General features: G+C 34.6%; 1 protein-coding gene across 1 annotated transcript in view; it reads right to left on the bottom strand.

Annotated features, from left to right (window-relative positions):
• LOC308264104 (transmembrane protease serine 11D-like) overlaps positions 1-17,752 on the bottom strand; it is a gene marked incomplete at both ends in the record, with an annotated part of 78,952 nt that overhangs the window by 12,116 nt on the left and 49,084 nt on the right. Inside the window, 4 exons of the mRNA XM_080697235.1 lie at positions 2,490-2,528; positions 8,472-8,629; positions 12,483-12,550; positions 17,335-17,453. Of these exons, the coding sequence (XP_080553361.1) occupies positions 2,490-2,528; positions 8,472-8,629; positions 12,483-12,550; positions 17,335-17,453 (384 nt within the window). The remainder of the gene's footprint in view (positions 1-2,489; positions 2,529-8,471; positions 8,630-12,482; positions 12,551-17,334; positions 17,454-17,752) is intronic.

Genomic DNA, 17,752 nt, shown 5'->3' with positions numbered 1-17,752 from the left:
GTGCCACTGTGCCTAGCTCCATATGTTAATATCTTTAGACTATATGTGTGACTACTATTGATATTAACTGCATTATAGAGAAAAATTCTGGACTTAGTCGACATGTGGGTTTCAAATTCTGGAGCAGCTTTAAAGTTGTTTGGAGTGCCTCATGAGTGTGAGGGTTAAACATAGGTCAGTGCTGGATTTGTCAGCTCAGTCCAAGACTCCTGGGAAATTTCCATCTTCTGTGGATCTGTAGCTTGAGCATCCACTGGGGACTTGTTAGAAATGTTGACTTCCAGACCCACATCAGGAAACACATCAGAAGCTGCTTTTTGAGTAGAGATGCAGACTTAATACTTGAAAGAAAGATGGTCTCATCAAGAAACTTCCTTAATGGTACTGCAGTTTGTCATGGACGCACCAGTCTACCTCTAGACTTGACTCTAGATAATCCTATGGACCCATGAAAGGGAGTTGCTGCAGGGCCACAGAATATTTTCCAGTATGATTGAAAGTTTCTATTATCTAGGATTAATTAAATGACCTAAGAATCCATGAGCACTCTGATTGCTCAAATTAAAACAGGCTAGGGTGGGCTAATCACTTGCTTCCTCTCAACCCCAGTTCCCATGATTTGTTTTCTCTTATTTATTCTATTAATGAGAAACTAAATGTAAACCACTACCAACAATTTCTATTGCTAGACTGACTCTCAAGAAGTGTCCTGCCTCAGACGGCATTTTTATCTTGCAAATTCCCCAAATGCAAGAGAAACAGACTTCCATTGTGGATAAAGCATACGTTCTTCTGCTGCATTCTCCAAATAGATTCTCTAGTGAATATTTTTTGCTTTTACTGGTGCATTATAATCTCACATTGAAAATGATATATATGCACACAGTACTTGGTGCCCCCCTACTTTCTCTTCATCTCTCCTTCCCCATACAGAGAACTGGGTTTGACACTAGTATTTTCACATACGTTCACAAAGCTAGTGGCAGTAATTCCTGCAATGATCCTCATTATTCTCCCTCCTCTTACCCTATATTGCCTCTCTGGCTCACTGAGGTTTCTCCTCCATTATTTGGAGTCCCTTTGGTTTACTTCCTAGCTTCTACATATTAAAGAAAACATGACCGTTTACTTTCCGAGACTGGCTAAATTTCACTTAACATAATGTTTTTCCGGTTCTTTCATTTTCCTTCAAATGACTTAATTTTGTTCTTCTTTATTGCTGAGTAGAATTTCATTGTTTGTATATTACATAATTTTGTAATTCATCCATCTGTTGATGGGCACCTAGGTAAGTTTCATAATTTGGCTATTGTGAATTGTGCTGCTATGAACATGGATGTACATATTTTACTGTAGTTCTCTGATTTTAGCCCCTTTGGAAAGTTACCCAGGAGTGTTATAGCCAGATCATATGATAGATTCATTCCCAGTTTTCTGAGAAATCTGCATACTAATCTTCATAGTGCCTGAACTAATTTGTAATCTCACCAAAGTGTAGAAGAATTTTACTTTCCTCACATCCTTGACAACATTTATTGTTTTTTGACTTTTTGATGATTGCCATTCTGATTGGGGTTAGATGGAATTTTATGGTAGTTTTGATTTGCATTTCCCTGATTGCTAATGACGTTGAACATTTTTTCATGTATTTATTGGCCATTTATGTATTTTCTTTGCTGAAGTGTCTATTTAATTCAATTGCCCATTTCTTGATTGGGATATTTTTTAGTATAAAGTCTTTTAAGTTCTTTGTATATTCTAGTGAAATATTTAAGCACATTACAATTAGAAATAATCATGAATTAAATATATAATGAAGTTGGAAAACACCCGCCTAGAGGTTGCATTACTTTGTAAAATCACTTAAGTGTCTGAGATAGGCCAGCAATCCAGATATGTTTAACTACATTCTGTAGGCCAGATAACTAGAATGTTTTTCTAGGAATTATATTTCAGCTATCCTAGCCTGTGATAGAGTAATGTTGGAAAATAGTGACTTTCTCTTTAGACTATAGACCCCAAACTGATAAAACTTTTCAAACTTTATTATACCTTATTCAGTTTAATCATAAAAATGGAATCCATGACAAAGGAAATTATGCTGCTGGTTAGGAAAATCTACTAAATGGCACCACTGAGTATAATTTACAAGTTTACAGAAATACCATGTAGAACTAGGGCTCTCTAAAACTGCTAAAACTGCTAAGAAAATTTCTATAAGGTCAACTATGAGTACTGAATCAGTGGTATGCCACTGCTATTTTTTTTTTTTTTTTTTTTTTTTTGGCCAGTGGAAGCAGCAGTGTCTCATTTCATTAACAACCTTCCTGAGTAAATTCAGATAAAAGCACCAATTTCACAGACATCATCTCTGCAAAAAATACAACAGACTTGTACTCTGATTTTTTAAAAATTAATTATATCACATTTTCTTTAATAAATATTTCATTGTTATCTATATATATTTACAAAATAATTTCAAAACTTACCTCGAGTGAACAAATCTTCTGTATCCTGGTCAGTAATTACTAGGGTTAAAAAAAGAATGAAAATAAGATAATTTTGTCTTGCTTTCTTATGGTATAGTAACTCTGACAACCAGAATCAAAACTACTGAGAGGACTTGGTGGGATGCTGATTCCTAGAATCCATCCCAATATGCTCAAAGAATCTCTGACTCATTGGTCAGAAATCTCTGGGTTTACAGCTTTCTTTAATTTTAAAGTTAGTACTTAAATTTTTTTATCAAGTACTTGAAAAAGAAGTTAACAGTTTAAAGAATGCTATGCACATATATAAAATTACTCACAGATATCAATCTCAATTATATGTTCAAGGAAGGGAAAGAAGAGTGGGATCCAAAGGAAAATAATCTTAGTGTGTGCATGTGTATTCCTAACACTCTATACCTCAGTATGACGTATAATTACAATGCATCAGTAAATGTATATATTTTAAAAAGATTTTCTTGTTATCAAGTCATTCATTTTAGCTGAAAAATAGAAATATAAACAAGTCACTGATTTACGATGTGATAGATATTGTGAGAGAAGTTAATTGTTCACTTATTCAAATACATCTATAAGTATATATTAATAATCTACATATTATTCTACTGATCCTATTCTAAGTGATATAGACTTAACAATGAGCAAATTACAGGGATTCTTCCCACACATTATTTACAGATAGATACTAATAATTAAAAAAATTTTAAATACAAGATAGAATTAAAGAGAGTAAATAATATTGCCAGAGAGAATCACAGATCTTATCATGGAGGAAATAACACTTCACATTTCAAAAATCTAAAGGAACTTTTCTAGTAGACAAGGGGGAGAAGATTCTAAATGGAAAGCATAGTGGTTAACTGTGTGGAGGTGTAGCATGTTTTTGTTTGATAACAGTAGAACTGGTGCACACTGCATGTTGGGGAATGTGAGAACTTGGGAAGGAAACTGTCAGTATCAGTGATACTGTCTATTCCAATTTAAGGTCTGCAGACAGAAAATTTTTCTCTGCACAGTGGTCATTTCAAACTCAGTTTAACTGAATTTTATTCAATTGGTGGTACTGGGGGTGGAACCCAGAGGCTTTCTACCTCTGGGCTATACTCCCAGACCATATATATATATATATATATATATATATATATATATATATATTTTTTTTATTTGGAAACAGGGTCTCACTAAGTTGCTGAGAGCCTCACTAAGTAGCTGAGGCTGGCTTTGAACCTGTGCGATCCTCCTGTCTCAGCCTCCCAAGTGCTGGGATTACAAGCGTGCGCCACCACGCCCGGCCAAACATTTCTTCCTTTAGTAAATGACACCACTTCCACCAACAGCAAAATCTTGTTCTGCTTTTCTCATCATTTTCACATTTTATAGGTCTCCAGGTTCTGTAATTTCTAATAACAACTACCTTTTGAATTAGCCCAATTCTGTGTGTGTGAGAGAGAGAGAGAGAAAGAGAGAGGAACACACACACACCAGGAATTGAAACCCAGGTGTGCTCTGCCACTGAGCTACATTCCCAGCTCTTTTTATTTGTGTTTTTATTTTGAGGCAGGGTCTTCCTAAGTTCCTGAGACAGGCCTCAAACTTGCAATCCTGTCTTAGCCTTCCAAATGGTTGAGCTCACAGGCATGTGCCATGGCACCAGGCTTTCTTATCTATTTTACTATTCCTTTACTCCATTCTTTCATCAGTTGACACTAATACTTTTATAATAACCTTCAAATTGATTTCCCTGCTTCCACTTTTGTATTTTTTAATTCATCTACCTTGACTTTACCAGACTAATCTTTTCAAGAAATGTCTGTCAGATCATATCCTTGCATGATTGTTTTTTATTTAGAAATCAGTCTTATATCCTTTAAGTTAAATCTAAACTTCCCAAGACAGGTTTTCAGGTTTTTGCTCTCTAAATCCAATTTGTGCAGTTATTATTATTATTTTTTTGGTGGTACTGGGGTTTCTGGAAGCCCTTCTACCTCTGGGCTACACTCCCAGACCCATTTTTTATATTTTTATTTGGAAACAGGGTCTCTTAAGCCAGTGCGGCTGGCTTCGAACCTGCGCGATCCTCCTGTCTCCACCTCCCAAGCGCGGGGAGCCACCACGCCCAGCTTTGTGCAGTTATTTCCAGCTAGAAATTACACAAGGTTTGGGTATATTTTTGTTCTGTAAGCATCAGTGAAGTCATCCTTTTGGAAGCAGGAAGTAAGAAAAGCTGACTACTCTTCTTCATCATTTGAACAAGAGAGACCTGGGTTAGAATCTTGAATGCCCATGTGAAAACTCTATCATGCTGGGTAATTACTTAATTTTCCTAAGTGGAAACAATAAAAGTATCCATGGGATATGGTTGCTGTGAGGATTGAAGAAAGGAAATAAACCCAAAACAGTGCATACATGACAATTAAAGCTATGCCTAAAAAATAGTATGCATTCTTTATAAACATGTGCCTCTGTGGCAATAATGAGGATGAGGAATACACAAATCAATCATCCCAACAGAACTCTCTTCATTGTTCTGCCAAAGAATAGTGTTATCACAGATAATTTTCTTCTTTTCATGCTCTGCCTCTGGCAATTTTTTTCTCTCATCTTAATTCATGGAGATCCTATTCATATTTCAAAGTCAAAGTCCATTCCTCCTTCATGAAGCTTTTGCTGAAAGATACTGACATTCTGTTCTCTCTCTTTTTCCTACTTGGATTCCTGGAGTGATCATTGCACTTGACATTGGGTGCTTAGCCATATGTTTTAATGCTGCTAGTTTGATTGCTATCTTATATTGGGATGTCTTTTGCTTCAACTAGACTATGAGCTCCTGGGAGGTAGAAACCACCATTGTATTACCACATTGTTTAATATTAAGCCAAGCAAATAACAAGCACTTGGGAAGGGCTTTTTGAATAATTCCTTAATGTGTAGGAACAGAGATAATATTCAATTACTTAAGGAACAGTGGTGCATGGTCATCAGGGAGGCAGGACTCAGTCTGGCTAGAGTTGGAGCTGCGTCTTGAATTTTTTTCCTGTACTAAGTATTTTTTTCCTGTGGTACTAGGGATTGAACCTAAGAACATTCAACCTCTGAGATATACCCCCAGCCCTATTTTATTTAAAACAGGATCTCACTAAATTGCGGTGGCCCTCTTTAAACTGATGAGGCCGAACTCGAACCTACAATCCTCTTGCCCCAGCCTCCCAAGTGCTGGGATTGCAGGCATGCACCTTGCTCTGTGCTAAATTTAAACTATTTTGTTGAAAAAAAGAAGAGAAGAGAATCCAGGGTAGGGAATAGGGGCATTTAAAGAACCTGAGAGATAAATTTGTGACTTTGTGGGCTTAATGTAGGAATTGTTTGTGAACAAAAAGAGAAGCATTCCAATATTTTAACTAGTACTTTGTAGCAGACACGTACTTGTCCAGTATAAGAGTGATGCAAATCCTTTTTTTAAATTTTTTTGAAGATTTAAAGAAGTTTATTAGGAAGATAGAAATACAGAAAATAGAAATACAGCCCCATGCCAAAATGGCATGGGGGGTGACTTGAAATGAATACACCCCCTTTTTAAAATTTTTGCAGTATTGGGTATGGAACCCACGGGCATTCTACCTCCGAGCTACAGTCCCAGCCCTATTTTTTATTCTTTATTTTGAAACAGGGTTATACTGAGTTGCAAAGGGCCTCACTAAGTATTAGCTGAGGTTGTCTGCAAACTGTGAGAATCTTTTTAATCTTTAGCTCTTTATGAGAAAATCATGGCTTCTTAAATTAGTGGTACATTGAAAAGTTGCAGGGATGTCATTAATTAGTCAATGCATTTCAGTTATGTAATAATTAGTTTTTGAATATCTATTATATACTAGATATGGGTGGTATAAGGATAGTAAGGGTGAACAAGGCAGAGCGCTTCTTGCCTTTAAAGAAGCTTACAGAGTAGGATGAAGCCAAATAGTGCAAATGTGTACAAATAATTTTATTGTGAATGTAAATTAGTATAGACATGTGTAAAACAGTCTTGACAAGTGCCTAGGGGTAGGTATATCAACAGATGAATGGGGAAAATGTGTTATATAAACATAATGACATTTTTTCAGCCATAAAAAATAAAATTCTGTCATTTGTGGTAGCATGGATAGAACTGGAAGATATTATGTTAAGTGAAAGTAAGTCAGGCATAGCAAGACAAATAATGCATTTTCTCACTTGCATTAGTGATAAAGTGAAAAAGTTGACAGAGACTGGAATGGGTGTGGAGTGGAAGAGATAGAGAGATAATAGGCAATGGGTTCAGAGGTACAGGAGGATAGGAGGAATAACTTATTTTTTTTAATATCAAAGAAGTTTAATTTTGCTGCAGTAAAATAAGCACGTTGAAGAAGCTCATGGAGCCAGGCATGGTGGCTCACTGTGCTTGTAATCCCTGTACTTGGGAAGCTGAGAAAAGATCACAGGTTCGTGGCCATCCTTAGCTACTTAGTGAGGCCCTCTGTAACTCCGTAAGACCCTGTTTCTAATAAAGAATAAAACATAGGTCTGGGGATGTAGCTTGGAGGTAGAATGCCTCTGGGTTCAATCCCCAGTATCAAAAAAAAAAAACAAAAACAAAAACAAAAAAACTCATGGAATCAATGTCAATGTTAGAAAATCCCCTCACACACACCATCGCTCCATACCCAATCCTTCAAAAACAAACAAATCTGAAATAACACAGGAAATCCTTTCAAGTCTGGATGTCAACGTAAGCCCCTTTACCAATAACAAGAACATAGTTTCCTATATGCTCTAACAGAAAACTAATGCAGATGCCAACGGCAGTGAAATGAGAAATTCTTCAAATGGTAACCTGGAGGATAAGTGTTTGTCCTTTGGGCCTGGAATTCCACTATGCTAGTGAGTGTAGGAAAATACTGTGTCTTTAATGGATGAAAATTTAATATATGCTGTAAAGCTTTTTTGTTTGAAACATTGAAAAATTTTCATTACACAGTATTTACATACCTCACATGGAGAACTTTTGAGAGCATATATATGTAATTTAAAAATATATTAAGTTGCTTTAAAACAATATGTATAACTATGAAAGTTGGAGTTATTTTAACCTTGAATATTTATAGAGTCTTTTAAATATTAAAATCTCATAAAGGAATAGCTTCTAATGTTCTATAGCACTGTTGGATAACCATCATGGACAACAAGTAATTGAATATTTCAAAATAGGGGTATTTTAAATGTCTCAACACAAAGAATTTTAAATGTTCCAACACAAAGAAATATTATTATATCTGAGGTGACTGATATATCGGTTACCTTGATCGAATCATGGCATATTATGTACATGTATTGAAACGTCACTACATCCATACACAGGTGCAATTACTTTGCATCAATCAAAAATAAAAATGTATTTTTAAAAGATGTATTTTCAAATTTTATTCACTTAGACCTGAGACATTAGGAAAATAATTATATCACTCCCATTTTATAAAGGAGAACACTGAAACCAAGTCTTTTTAGATTCAGACTTCTAAAATTAGTTATCAGAACATCCACTTTCAGCACGTGAATTTTCATACCTATTGAGTTTGCATACCTATTGCATATCTTTTCACTTTGTTTTATTATATACAGGATTCAAAACAAAATGGAAAAAGACATATAGTAATAAATTAAAATATATTGCCTTCATGCAGACACTAGGAATTAGATCTTTTCCATGTTGAAATTATTTCATGTAAAAAAGTGTCTTTTAATATAAAATAACCAGTAAAATGTAAAAAATGTTAGAATGTTTTATATTAACTACATACTATATGTAGCTTTTTAATATGTTATTTTCATAAAGTTTAATCTCAAAGAAAGTCAGCCAGTCTCTCATATATTTAAGATATGAATTTGAATTAGTAAATTTGAGGTGTATATTAAACAAATTCATACACAAGAAATGTTCCTTACCTGTTATCTCAGATGAAGTGTTTATTTCCAAGTTTCCAGAGTTATTCAGCATTTGTTGTAAAATTTCCTGAACTCTTGCTTTCATTGATTCTCCATTGTTATTTCTAGTGAATCGAAATTTCATGACAACATCTGCTATTACACCACTCTCACCTTGCCTGTAAATCACAAAGATATATTTAGAAATAATGAGCAATTATGAAATTTCCTAATGTTTATGTTGATTATAGGTTTTTTTATTTTACTTGCAGAATTTACGTAAGAACACATTATGTGTTTACATATCTACTGATGTATCACAATGATGTCCCCCAAATGTGATTTCAACGCACAATAGCCTGTATTCACCACTCAGTATAGCTAGCTTTGAAATCAGAACGCCGCAGCCTTTAACTGTGTGAGTTTAGGAAGGTTATTTAAGTTTCTTAAGCTTTCTCTAAATCTCCTCACATATAAAATAGCTTGCTATTAATATTATATGAATTAATATATGCAAAATTTTAGAAAAAGTACATTCCATGTAGTAAGTACAGTGTAAGTATTAGCTATTATTAGACTTCAGCAATCTGAAAAAGCCTCTCATCTCCTTAAACAAACTTATAATGTTATGAGATTTCAAATTTATTTCAGTTAGAAGCTTATGTTATTTTTTCTCATCTCATACCTAGACCTCTTCATTTGTCTAAAACAGCAACTTTTAACTTTTGTTGTCATATGTTAAGATTTTATATTCCATTTCAATTAGCTCGATTACTGTCTCCCTAACAATGTGCCTTGGTAACTTCATTAAAGCTTTCCAATTTCAAAAAGCCTAGAGAAATTCACTCTCTTTCCATGTTAATTATCACATAAGCCATTTCCTCCACCTGATGTTGGCTATCTGCTTTTCTGAAAAAGCATATTAGACAATTTGGCTTGGTGCCTTCATATGCCTCTCTTCTCATCTCCATTGCCAGTGATGAGTTTATATTATTTCTAGGTATTAAATAAGGATATTCTTGTACTTTGCTCTAAGTTTCTATTCTTCTTGTGTTTTTTGTATTCTAAGTTTCTTTTCTAGGTTTCATTAATTAACTGTGACCAAGATTCACAATTGCTATTCTCATAGATCTTGCAGTTTGGATGGAGAAGGGGACACTGAACAATTAATTGTGACTTCCATGTCTAGCAACATTTACATCTCAGTAATGAAAAATCTCTTTCTACATAAAACAATAAAAAATTCTAGATAAGATATTCTACATTTTATTAAAATGCAAAGCTGGAGCTGGACCTGGTGATACATGCTTGTAATCCCAGCATTTAGGAGGCTGAGACAGGAGGATCACGGTTAATGGGCAGCCTCAGCTACTTAGTGAGGCTTTTTGCAACTGAGAGAGACCTGTTTCAAAATAAAGAATAAAATATAGGGCTGGAGGTGTAGTTCAGAGGTAGAATGCCCCGGGGTTCAATTCCCAGTACTGCAAAATAAATAAATAAATAAATAAATAAATAAATAAATGCAAAGCTGAACTTATATGAAGGTGAGAATAACCAATAACACCACAAATAAGGAATGTGAATATTACCAGACACACAGAGATGTTATGTAATTTGCCAGTGATCACAGAGCTAATGAGAATTTTCACTGGGATTTGAGCTTAAGAAGTTTGACTCTAGCTGGGCGTGGTGGCGCATGCTTGCAATCTCCGCGTTTGGGAGGCAGAGACAGGAGGATCGCTCAGGTTCGAAGCCAGCCACGCGTGCTGGCTTAGGAGACCCTGTTTCCAAATAAAAAAATGTAAAAATAGGTCTGGGAGTGTAGAACGAAGGTAGAAGGGCTTCCAGGAACCCCAGTACCACCAAAAAAAAAAAAAAAGTTCGACTCTAGGGCCTATGATTTGCCACTATAAAAGTAAAATTAAAGAATATAATTTTTCACCCATTCAACTCATAAGAATTAAAGCCTGACTATATCAAATATTAGTGAGGATATGGAGCAATAGTAGTCTACCTTATATATTGCTGGTTGAAGTGTAAATATTTAGTCACTTGAGAGCATATTATCAATTAGTAAGGTTGAAGATACTCAAACATCAGGATGTAGAAATTGTACTTTTAAGTATATATTCTTGATAAATGTTTTCATATGTGCATATATAAAGAATATTTATTATAAGATTATTTAGAATATAAAAATGAAAACCATTAATACATATCCAATGTTGAGTGGAGAAATAAACTGTGAAAGCAGTTCATAGTCCAAGAGTGATATGGATGATGAAAGCGTGTTTGAAGAAAATTTACAGATCTGGGAGATATTTAGGAAACAGAATTGTTAGGATGAGGTGATTAAATGTGGGCAAGAGGGGGAGAGAGAGAGAGAGAGAGAGAGAGAGAGAGAGAGAGAGAGAGAGAGAGAGAGAGAGAGAGAGAGAGAGAGAGAGAGAGAGAGAGAGAGAGAGAGAATAATTAAAGATAACGTGTGGATTTTCTTCTTAGGCACTAAGTTGATGATGATGCCGTTGATTGAGAAACAACACTAGTAGAGTAACATAATTGGTAAGGGAGAGATGATAGGTTCTGGTTAAACTTAAGTTGTATGCAAGGTTAAACTCAAGTTAAACTTAAGGTTAAACTTAAGTTGTATATGACGATGTCAAGGACAGCTTTGTATATCCATACTAGAGATAAAGACAATTGGCTCTGAAATATAACTTTAAGGCTAATCAGCAAATAAGTGATGAAGTAACTTAAAAGAAAGAATGTGAACTGGGGAGATGCCTGGCTCACAGCACAGCCTGGTGTTCAACAATATTTGAGGACTATACAGAGAAGGAGCAAGACCTAACAAAGAGAATGGAGGAGTAGCTAGAGAGGTAAGAGGAGACTTGAAGCTGTATATAGTCATACAACCAAGGGATGATATTATTTCCAGGACAGGCCAACGGTGTCAGATACTTTTGGGAGGTCCGAGAGGAGTACTAATATGGTTCCCTTGGTTTCTGTGGTTTGGATGTCTTGGGTGAATTTGGCAAGGGTTTGTACTTAGTGGTGTGGTCAGTAGCCAGATTGCAGTGGATTTAGTAACAAATGGGAAGTGAACAAAGGAAAAGAAAATGATGGTCACTCATTTAGTCCTCCAAGTTTTGAGGGCGTAAACTGTTGAGCACTACTAGCTAGAACAGAAGTTTTCATAGCAAAGTATGAAAGGGACTGTGCACTGAACTGACTGAATACACTGTGGAAAATACGCTTCCTATAGACTCCACTGCTTTAAATCATCAACAAACTTGATTTGACCAGAATTGAGTGCTTACTTTCTAAGGTTGTACTTGAGGGAAAAAAATCAGCATGATTTCTCTCCCTGCCAAAGAACTTTTGTATATTATTTGAAAGATTGAGCAATGTGGGCATTTAAGGCATTTGTGGGACATTAGCCAGGGTGACGGTTTTAGTTGGGATGGTATATTTAATCACATCACATGTAAAGGTACATATTTAACTAAGGCAGGAATGTCAAGTAACTATCACACACATACTCCTCCTCCTATTATTAGTCTATGAGAGACATGTCATGGATTTGACCACAGTATCCTTTTATTATAGCATTCCAGGTAGATGAGATAAAAAAAAAGCCACTTCTGATGTTGGTTATGGTGCCCCAATCTTGGATGAGTAAACCTAGGGCCCAAACATTGAGCACCTCCACAAGGTACTGTTTACACAGATTGTATTGTGAAGGATATCAACTGGACTCATACAGGAGGATGGTCCTGCTACTGTACTTTCTTCACCCTAACTTTCCCTGTACCTTTTCTTTCTTCTCCCATTAGGAATTAAAGCAATATAGTTATGTACAATAGTAGCTAAATAAGTCATACATGACATTTTTGTCATTGTCTTTTAAGCTGCTCAGGATTCTATTTTCATATTATTACAGCAAATTACATAAACAAGTAATTTATCGTTCATGCTGTGAACAAAAAAAAGTGCTAAATTGCATCTATGCTTATACTTAGTTTCACTCACCTCAGTTTGACGACATGAGCTCTGAGGAACTGATTTCTTAGATTTGACTGTTGGAATGCTCTAGTAATCTGTTGAAAGAAAGGAATGTTTTTTCCTGTAGTTACATTTCTTCCTTTACTTTCTCCCATCCTTTCCATGTAGGATTTCATGAGGCCTTATTTTTCAGTTGAGTTCCATGTACCTCCTTAGCAGGAAGCATGGGATTAATTTAGGCAGGTTGTGTAACCTTTTGATGTATCTATCCTTCTGTAAAGCTCAGATGACAGTGGACAAAATGGTTTTTACTAGAATTCATTCCAATTACATCAGATGTTTTACTCCATGAGAGCTTGTTATATGACTTGGTGGCTGTCAGTCAGGGGTTTGGGGAAAGAGCCAAATCATTACAAGGGAAGTACTCTCATACAACTTATAATGTGTGATCCCTCAAAGCTCTTTGTCAAATGGATAAAATCAGATTAGAACAGATTAAAATGAGTAGCAAAGGAAAGTTTTCAGAGAAGGGGGAAAAAAAGCAAAAGGCAGTCTTTTCCTTGCTGTTTCTTATTCATGCCTAAGCACCAGCATTTGTTGGTAATTTCTTGATCTAATTATAATCATTTCCCCTAGACATTGCTTAATACTAGCAGTGATAGTTGTATTGGGGTACAAAGTTTAGCTTCACAGTCTATAAAGGAGCATTTCTGTGACTGGCACAGTTCTCCTGTAATGTTGAGTCAGACGTATTGTGGTTTCATAACAAAAAATGGCTTACTTTAACTTGTGGTGTGAGGTTGCACTCTGGTGGATGTGAACATGAAAAGATAAAGATGGGGAATTGAGTGGCATATTGAGTATCACATTTAGCCAGGATTTGCAGTCTACTCTCCTTAGATTATACTTTATGCAGTCTCTATTATACCCAAATACATCCTACTTTTTCAAATCCATTCCTATGAGTTGATTGATATCAGACCAAGCAGTTGTTTGAAAAAATTCATTTTTTCTTCAGAAAGGCCTTGACTATTTTTAAGCAAAATGAAACTATCAATTTTATTAAGATAATTAATGTTACTATTAAAAAATTAAGAAACACTAGCAAGAGTTAAGAAAAAGCAAAAATATCTATGTAATATAGAATTAATCATAGCTGTCATTGATAAGTCCATATTCCAGTTACATATTCAGAAAGATAATGATAACTTCAATAAACTGTGTAAACATTTTTCTTTCATTTTCTCCATCTGTAAAGAGGAGTGTAGTCAAAAGTGTGCTAAAATGACTTATCTGTGCATGGTTGACTACTGAAGCTCACAGAGACCATGCATCTACTTTTAGTGAGCTTTACACTCAGTCTTCTGGTGTTTTCCCTCCTTCCAAAATTATTAACCTGCTCAAATAAATTTACTTTCATCTCATTTGATTATTGTGACCTCAACTATTGGCTCCTTTTACATTAATCAAAAACAAGTAAAAAATGTAAAAAAGTACTACTGTATATTTTTCTTCCTTTTTTTGCAGTATTAGAAATTGAACCCAGGGATATTCTATCTCCAAGATACACCCCAATTCTATTTTTATTATTTATTTTGAAACAGGGTCTCACTAAGTTATAGATGGCCTCACTAAGTAGCTGAGGCTGGCGGCAAACCCGTGGTCCTCCTATCTCAGGCTACCAAATACTGGGACTACAAGCTTGCACCACCACGCCTGGCATATATTTCTTTCTGATTGAGAGTGAGAATATTATTTTTGTATTGTTGTATAATCTAGAATCTTCAACCTCAGAAATGTTTATGATTGGCAAGTACTGGTGAATTATGATTTGTTTGAATAAATTCGATCAAAGTGAACATCATTAAATTTGTTATTATATTGGGTTCCATAAATGGGAAACATTACACATAGAATGCCTGTAATTCTCACATATTTTCCATTTTTGGAGAGAAAATATATTAGTAGCTGCCTGTGGATGTATCAGGTAAGTCACCTCCTTCAGTGCCTTATTACTTGATATTTGTAGTTTTATATTATTTATAAGCTAAATAAAAGAATGTTTCTGACATAACTTTTTACCTAATTGTAACTTTATACTTAATATAATCAGAAAGTCTAGAAAACTGAATTTTTAAGAAAAAAATAAAATAAAATATGTAGTAATATGATATATTGCTATGCTTTGCTCCAAATTTTTTTTATTATGCAGTGTTAGGGGGGAAACCATTTTATACATGAATAGCCCAAACGTAGTATACATAGAACATTATACATAGTACAAATTTATAATTAGATGCATGTAACATTACTATACTACTAGAAATATACATGAAACATTTATAATATTAGAAAATCTAAAGGCTTTTATAAAAGAAACCCTTAACTTTTAATTCTATTTTAAAATATATTTTAGTGTTGTAATATTACTGGATATAATTTGTTATTTTTGAGGCAGTTTGATAAAATGATTCAAAAGTCTCGTTCTAAGTTTATTTTCAATATTTAGTTTTAAGTGCTAAAATTGTTTCCACATAATTATATAGGTCTATTTGCAGGACGTTTATCATGGCGGAATTTAATAAATTCTGACATTACGTTGTCAATCTCACCCACCATGCAAAGGTTTTGATGAAATTAAGCAAGGTGTTTTCCATTTTCTTTGATGTCAACTAGTTATCCTTGTAAGTAAAAAGCGTTGTGTTTTAGATGTTGTTTTTAAAAAATGTGTTCAAAATCCACATTTTTCTCTCTGATTTTTACATGTGAATGTCTGAAACTTCCATACATGATATTTCCATACATGCTTTGCATCATTTTTCAGTCAAACCAAAACATACCCTTTTACTTAATGATGAGTACATTGCAAACATATTTTCAGTTTTCTCTCCATAGCATAAATTTTATTTCAAGAGCAATTATTTTCTCACACTTATACCTTGAAGAAAATAATTTTAAGAATTGTGTGGGGGGAAAGTATACTATGTATTAAATATCTTTGAAGAACCATGCCACTGACTATTATTACTTTATTTGGTAATATGGCTATACATGGGACTAGGAGAGATATCCTTTTAATATTACCTTTCTGTTCATTTACTTCCTCATTATTGTGCTTACATATTAGGATTTTCTTCAAATTGTGAATTTTTAAAATTTGTTTTTGTTTTACAGGATTCTTCTCAGTCCCTTTAATTGATTTTGGAAGGTTTAGTTTACTTTTAGAATTACATAATATAATCTTTCAATTCAGTTATAAATTGTCCATCATTGAAATTTTCTGTGAGGAGGTAGTGTGTCCTGAAGCTTAAGCAGTCCACTGTGCTATTGCTACCCTCTTCCTTAGCATATTGTCACACCTATATTGTCACATATACGACGGACATAAACCCAAACAGGGTTGCCAGAATCAATCCATTTGTTGAGAAGTATTAAAGCTAAATTTCTTCCTTTCCTTTCTATTTTTTGAAAAGCAGTTTGTATAGGAAGATATCTGTAACATCAAAATGTTAATTATGAGCCTGGCATGGTGGCGCATGCTTGTAATCCCAGCATTCAGGAGGCTGAGACTGGAGGATTGCAGTTTGCAGACAGCCTCAGCTACTTAGTGAAGCCCTCTGCAACTTAGTGAGACCCTGTTTCAAAAGTAAATAATAAAAAGAAATAGGGCAGGGGGTGTAGTTCGGAGGTCGAATGCCCTTGGGTTCCATCCCCAGACCCGCAAAAAAAATTTTGTGTGTATTATTTTCTTTTTAACATTTTCTGAATGCCCTAAATTTTTACATATTGTATATTATGTATGTGATAATACTGAGAGTTTCATTTTGATAAAAGGAATATACATATACCATAATGTATTTTACAGAACAATTTTTGAGAAAGATTTAAGAATAATGAGGTATAATACTGTTTGTGAAAAGTCATTTTTTATAAGACCACCCCTGGTCTCCATGATTGGATATAATTAGCCCTATTTTCTTGTCCCCTTAAGACAAACTCCTATCTGCTGTTCTCTTGCCACATATTTGCTATGTACCAACTTGTTTAATCTTCCATATTAGACTAAGTTCCACAAGGACAGGGTTCATATCTACTCCATTTTTGTGTGCCCACCACATGTAACAGGGTTGATGTTTATTGAGGGAACAAGAGGCTACGACTTCTAAAAACCAAACTTATGTTCCCAAGTGTTAACTGTACCTCTGCTTTTTTTCTTTTTTCTTTCCTTTTTTCTTCTTTTCTTTTCTTTTTTTTTTGTGGTACTGGGGATGGAAACCAGGGTCATTCTACCTCCAATTTACACTTCCAGCCCTATTTTTCTTCTTTATTTTGAAACAGGGTCTCACTGAGTTGCAAAGAGCCTTACTAAGTAGTACCTGAGGCTGTCCATGAACTGTAATCCTCCTGTTTCAGCCTCCCAAATGCTGGAATTACAAGCATGGGCTACCAGTCCTGGTTTTTCCTCTGCTTTATGATCTATATTCCCTTCCCAAATAATTCTGATTCAGCTCTTCATTTTGATCTCATTTAACATTCAAATGATATATATTACTTCCCATGATCTCTCTATTCCTTGCTCACATAAATACATGAATGTTGAGGGTAACTTGTGAGAACTGTCAGGAAGCTGGTGGCATTTTCAAGTGAAAGCCATGGTTTGCTTTGTATTTTTTACTCTAACTTGTTTTTTCTTGAAGCTTATCTTTGGGGAAAATATGTCAGAGATTCTCATGATTCAGTCCCACAGGTATCATCGAAAAACACATCTTTTACCACTCAAGGAGGAAAATATGCACAGCAACTAGCAATTGAAAATATATCTTAAAAACTAAGTTTATTATATTAATTTTACAGTGGAAAGGAGAAAAATGTCACATACCATAGATTCAATTCTTTCACTCAAATTCCTGTATTCCTGTGTAGCTGGTGAACTTAGCTGATCAGTATATTCAACATTTAGTATTTGAAAGCTGCTATGGTAAAAGCAGCCTTTTCGATCTGGAAAAGAAAGAAAAGGCATAATCATTTGCACATAAAGATTCAAGTAATTTTATTCAGGATTATATTATACAAGTTATATTACACAACTGAAAATCGCTTCCTTAAAAGATAGAAATAAAAATTCTATAGTTAACATAAATGTAACTATAACAAAATTATTTTTCTTTTATTTTTTTAAAGATTGGCAAAAGCTTGGCACAGTGGCACACACCTATAATTTCAGTTACTCAGAAGACTGACGCAGGAGGGTCACAGGTTCAAGAATATAGCTCAGTAGAATGCCCTTGGGTTCAATC

This window comes from Muscardinus avellanarius (assembly GCF_963383645.1).
Source record: "Muscardinus avellanarius genome assembly, chromosome: 6".
Lineage (NCBI taxonomy): Eukaryota > Metazoa > Chordata > Mammalia > Rodentia > Gliridae > Muscardinus > Muscardinus avellanarius.
Note: the sequence above shows the minus strand (reverse complement) of the source record. Positions and strands in the feature narration are given on the sequence as shown.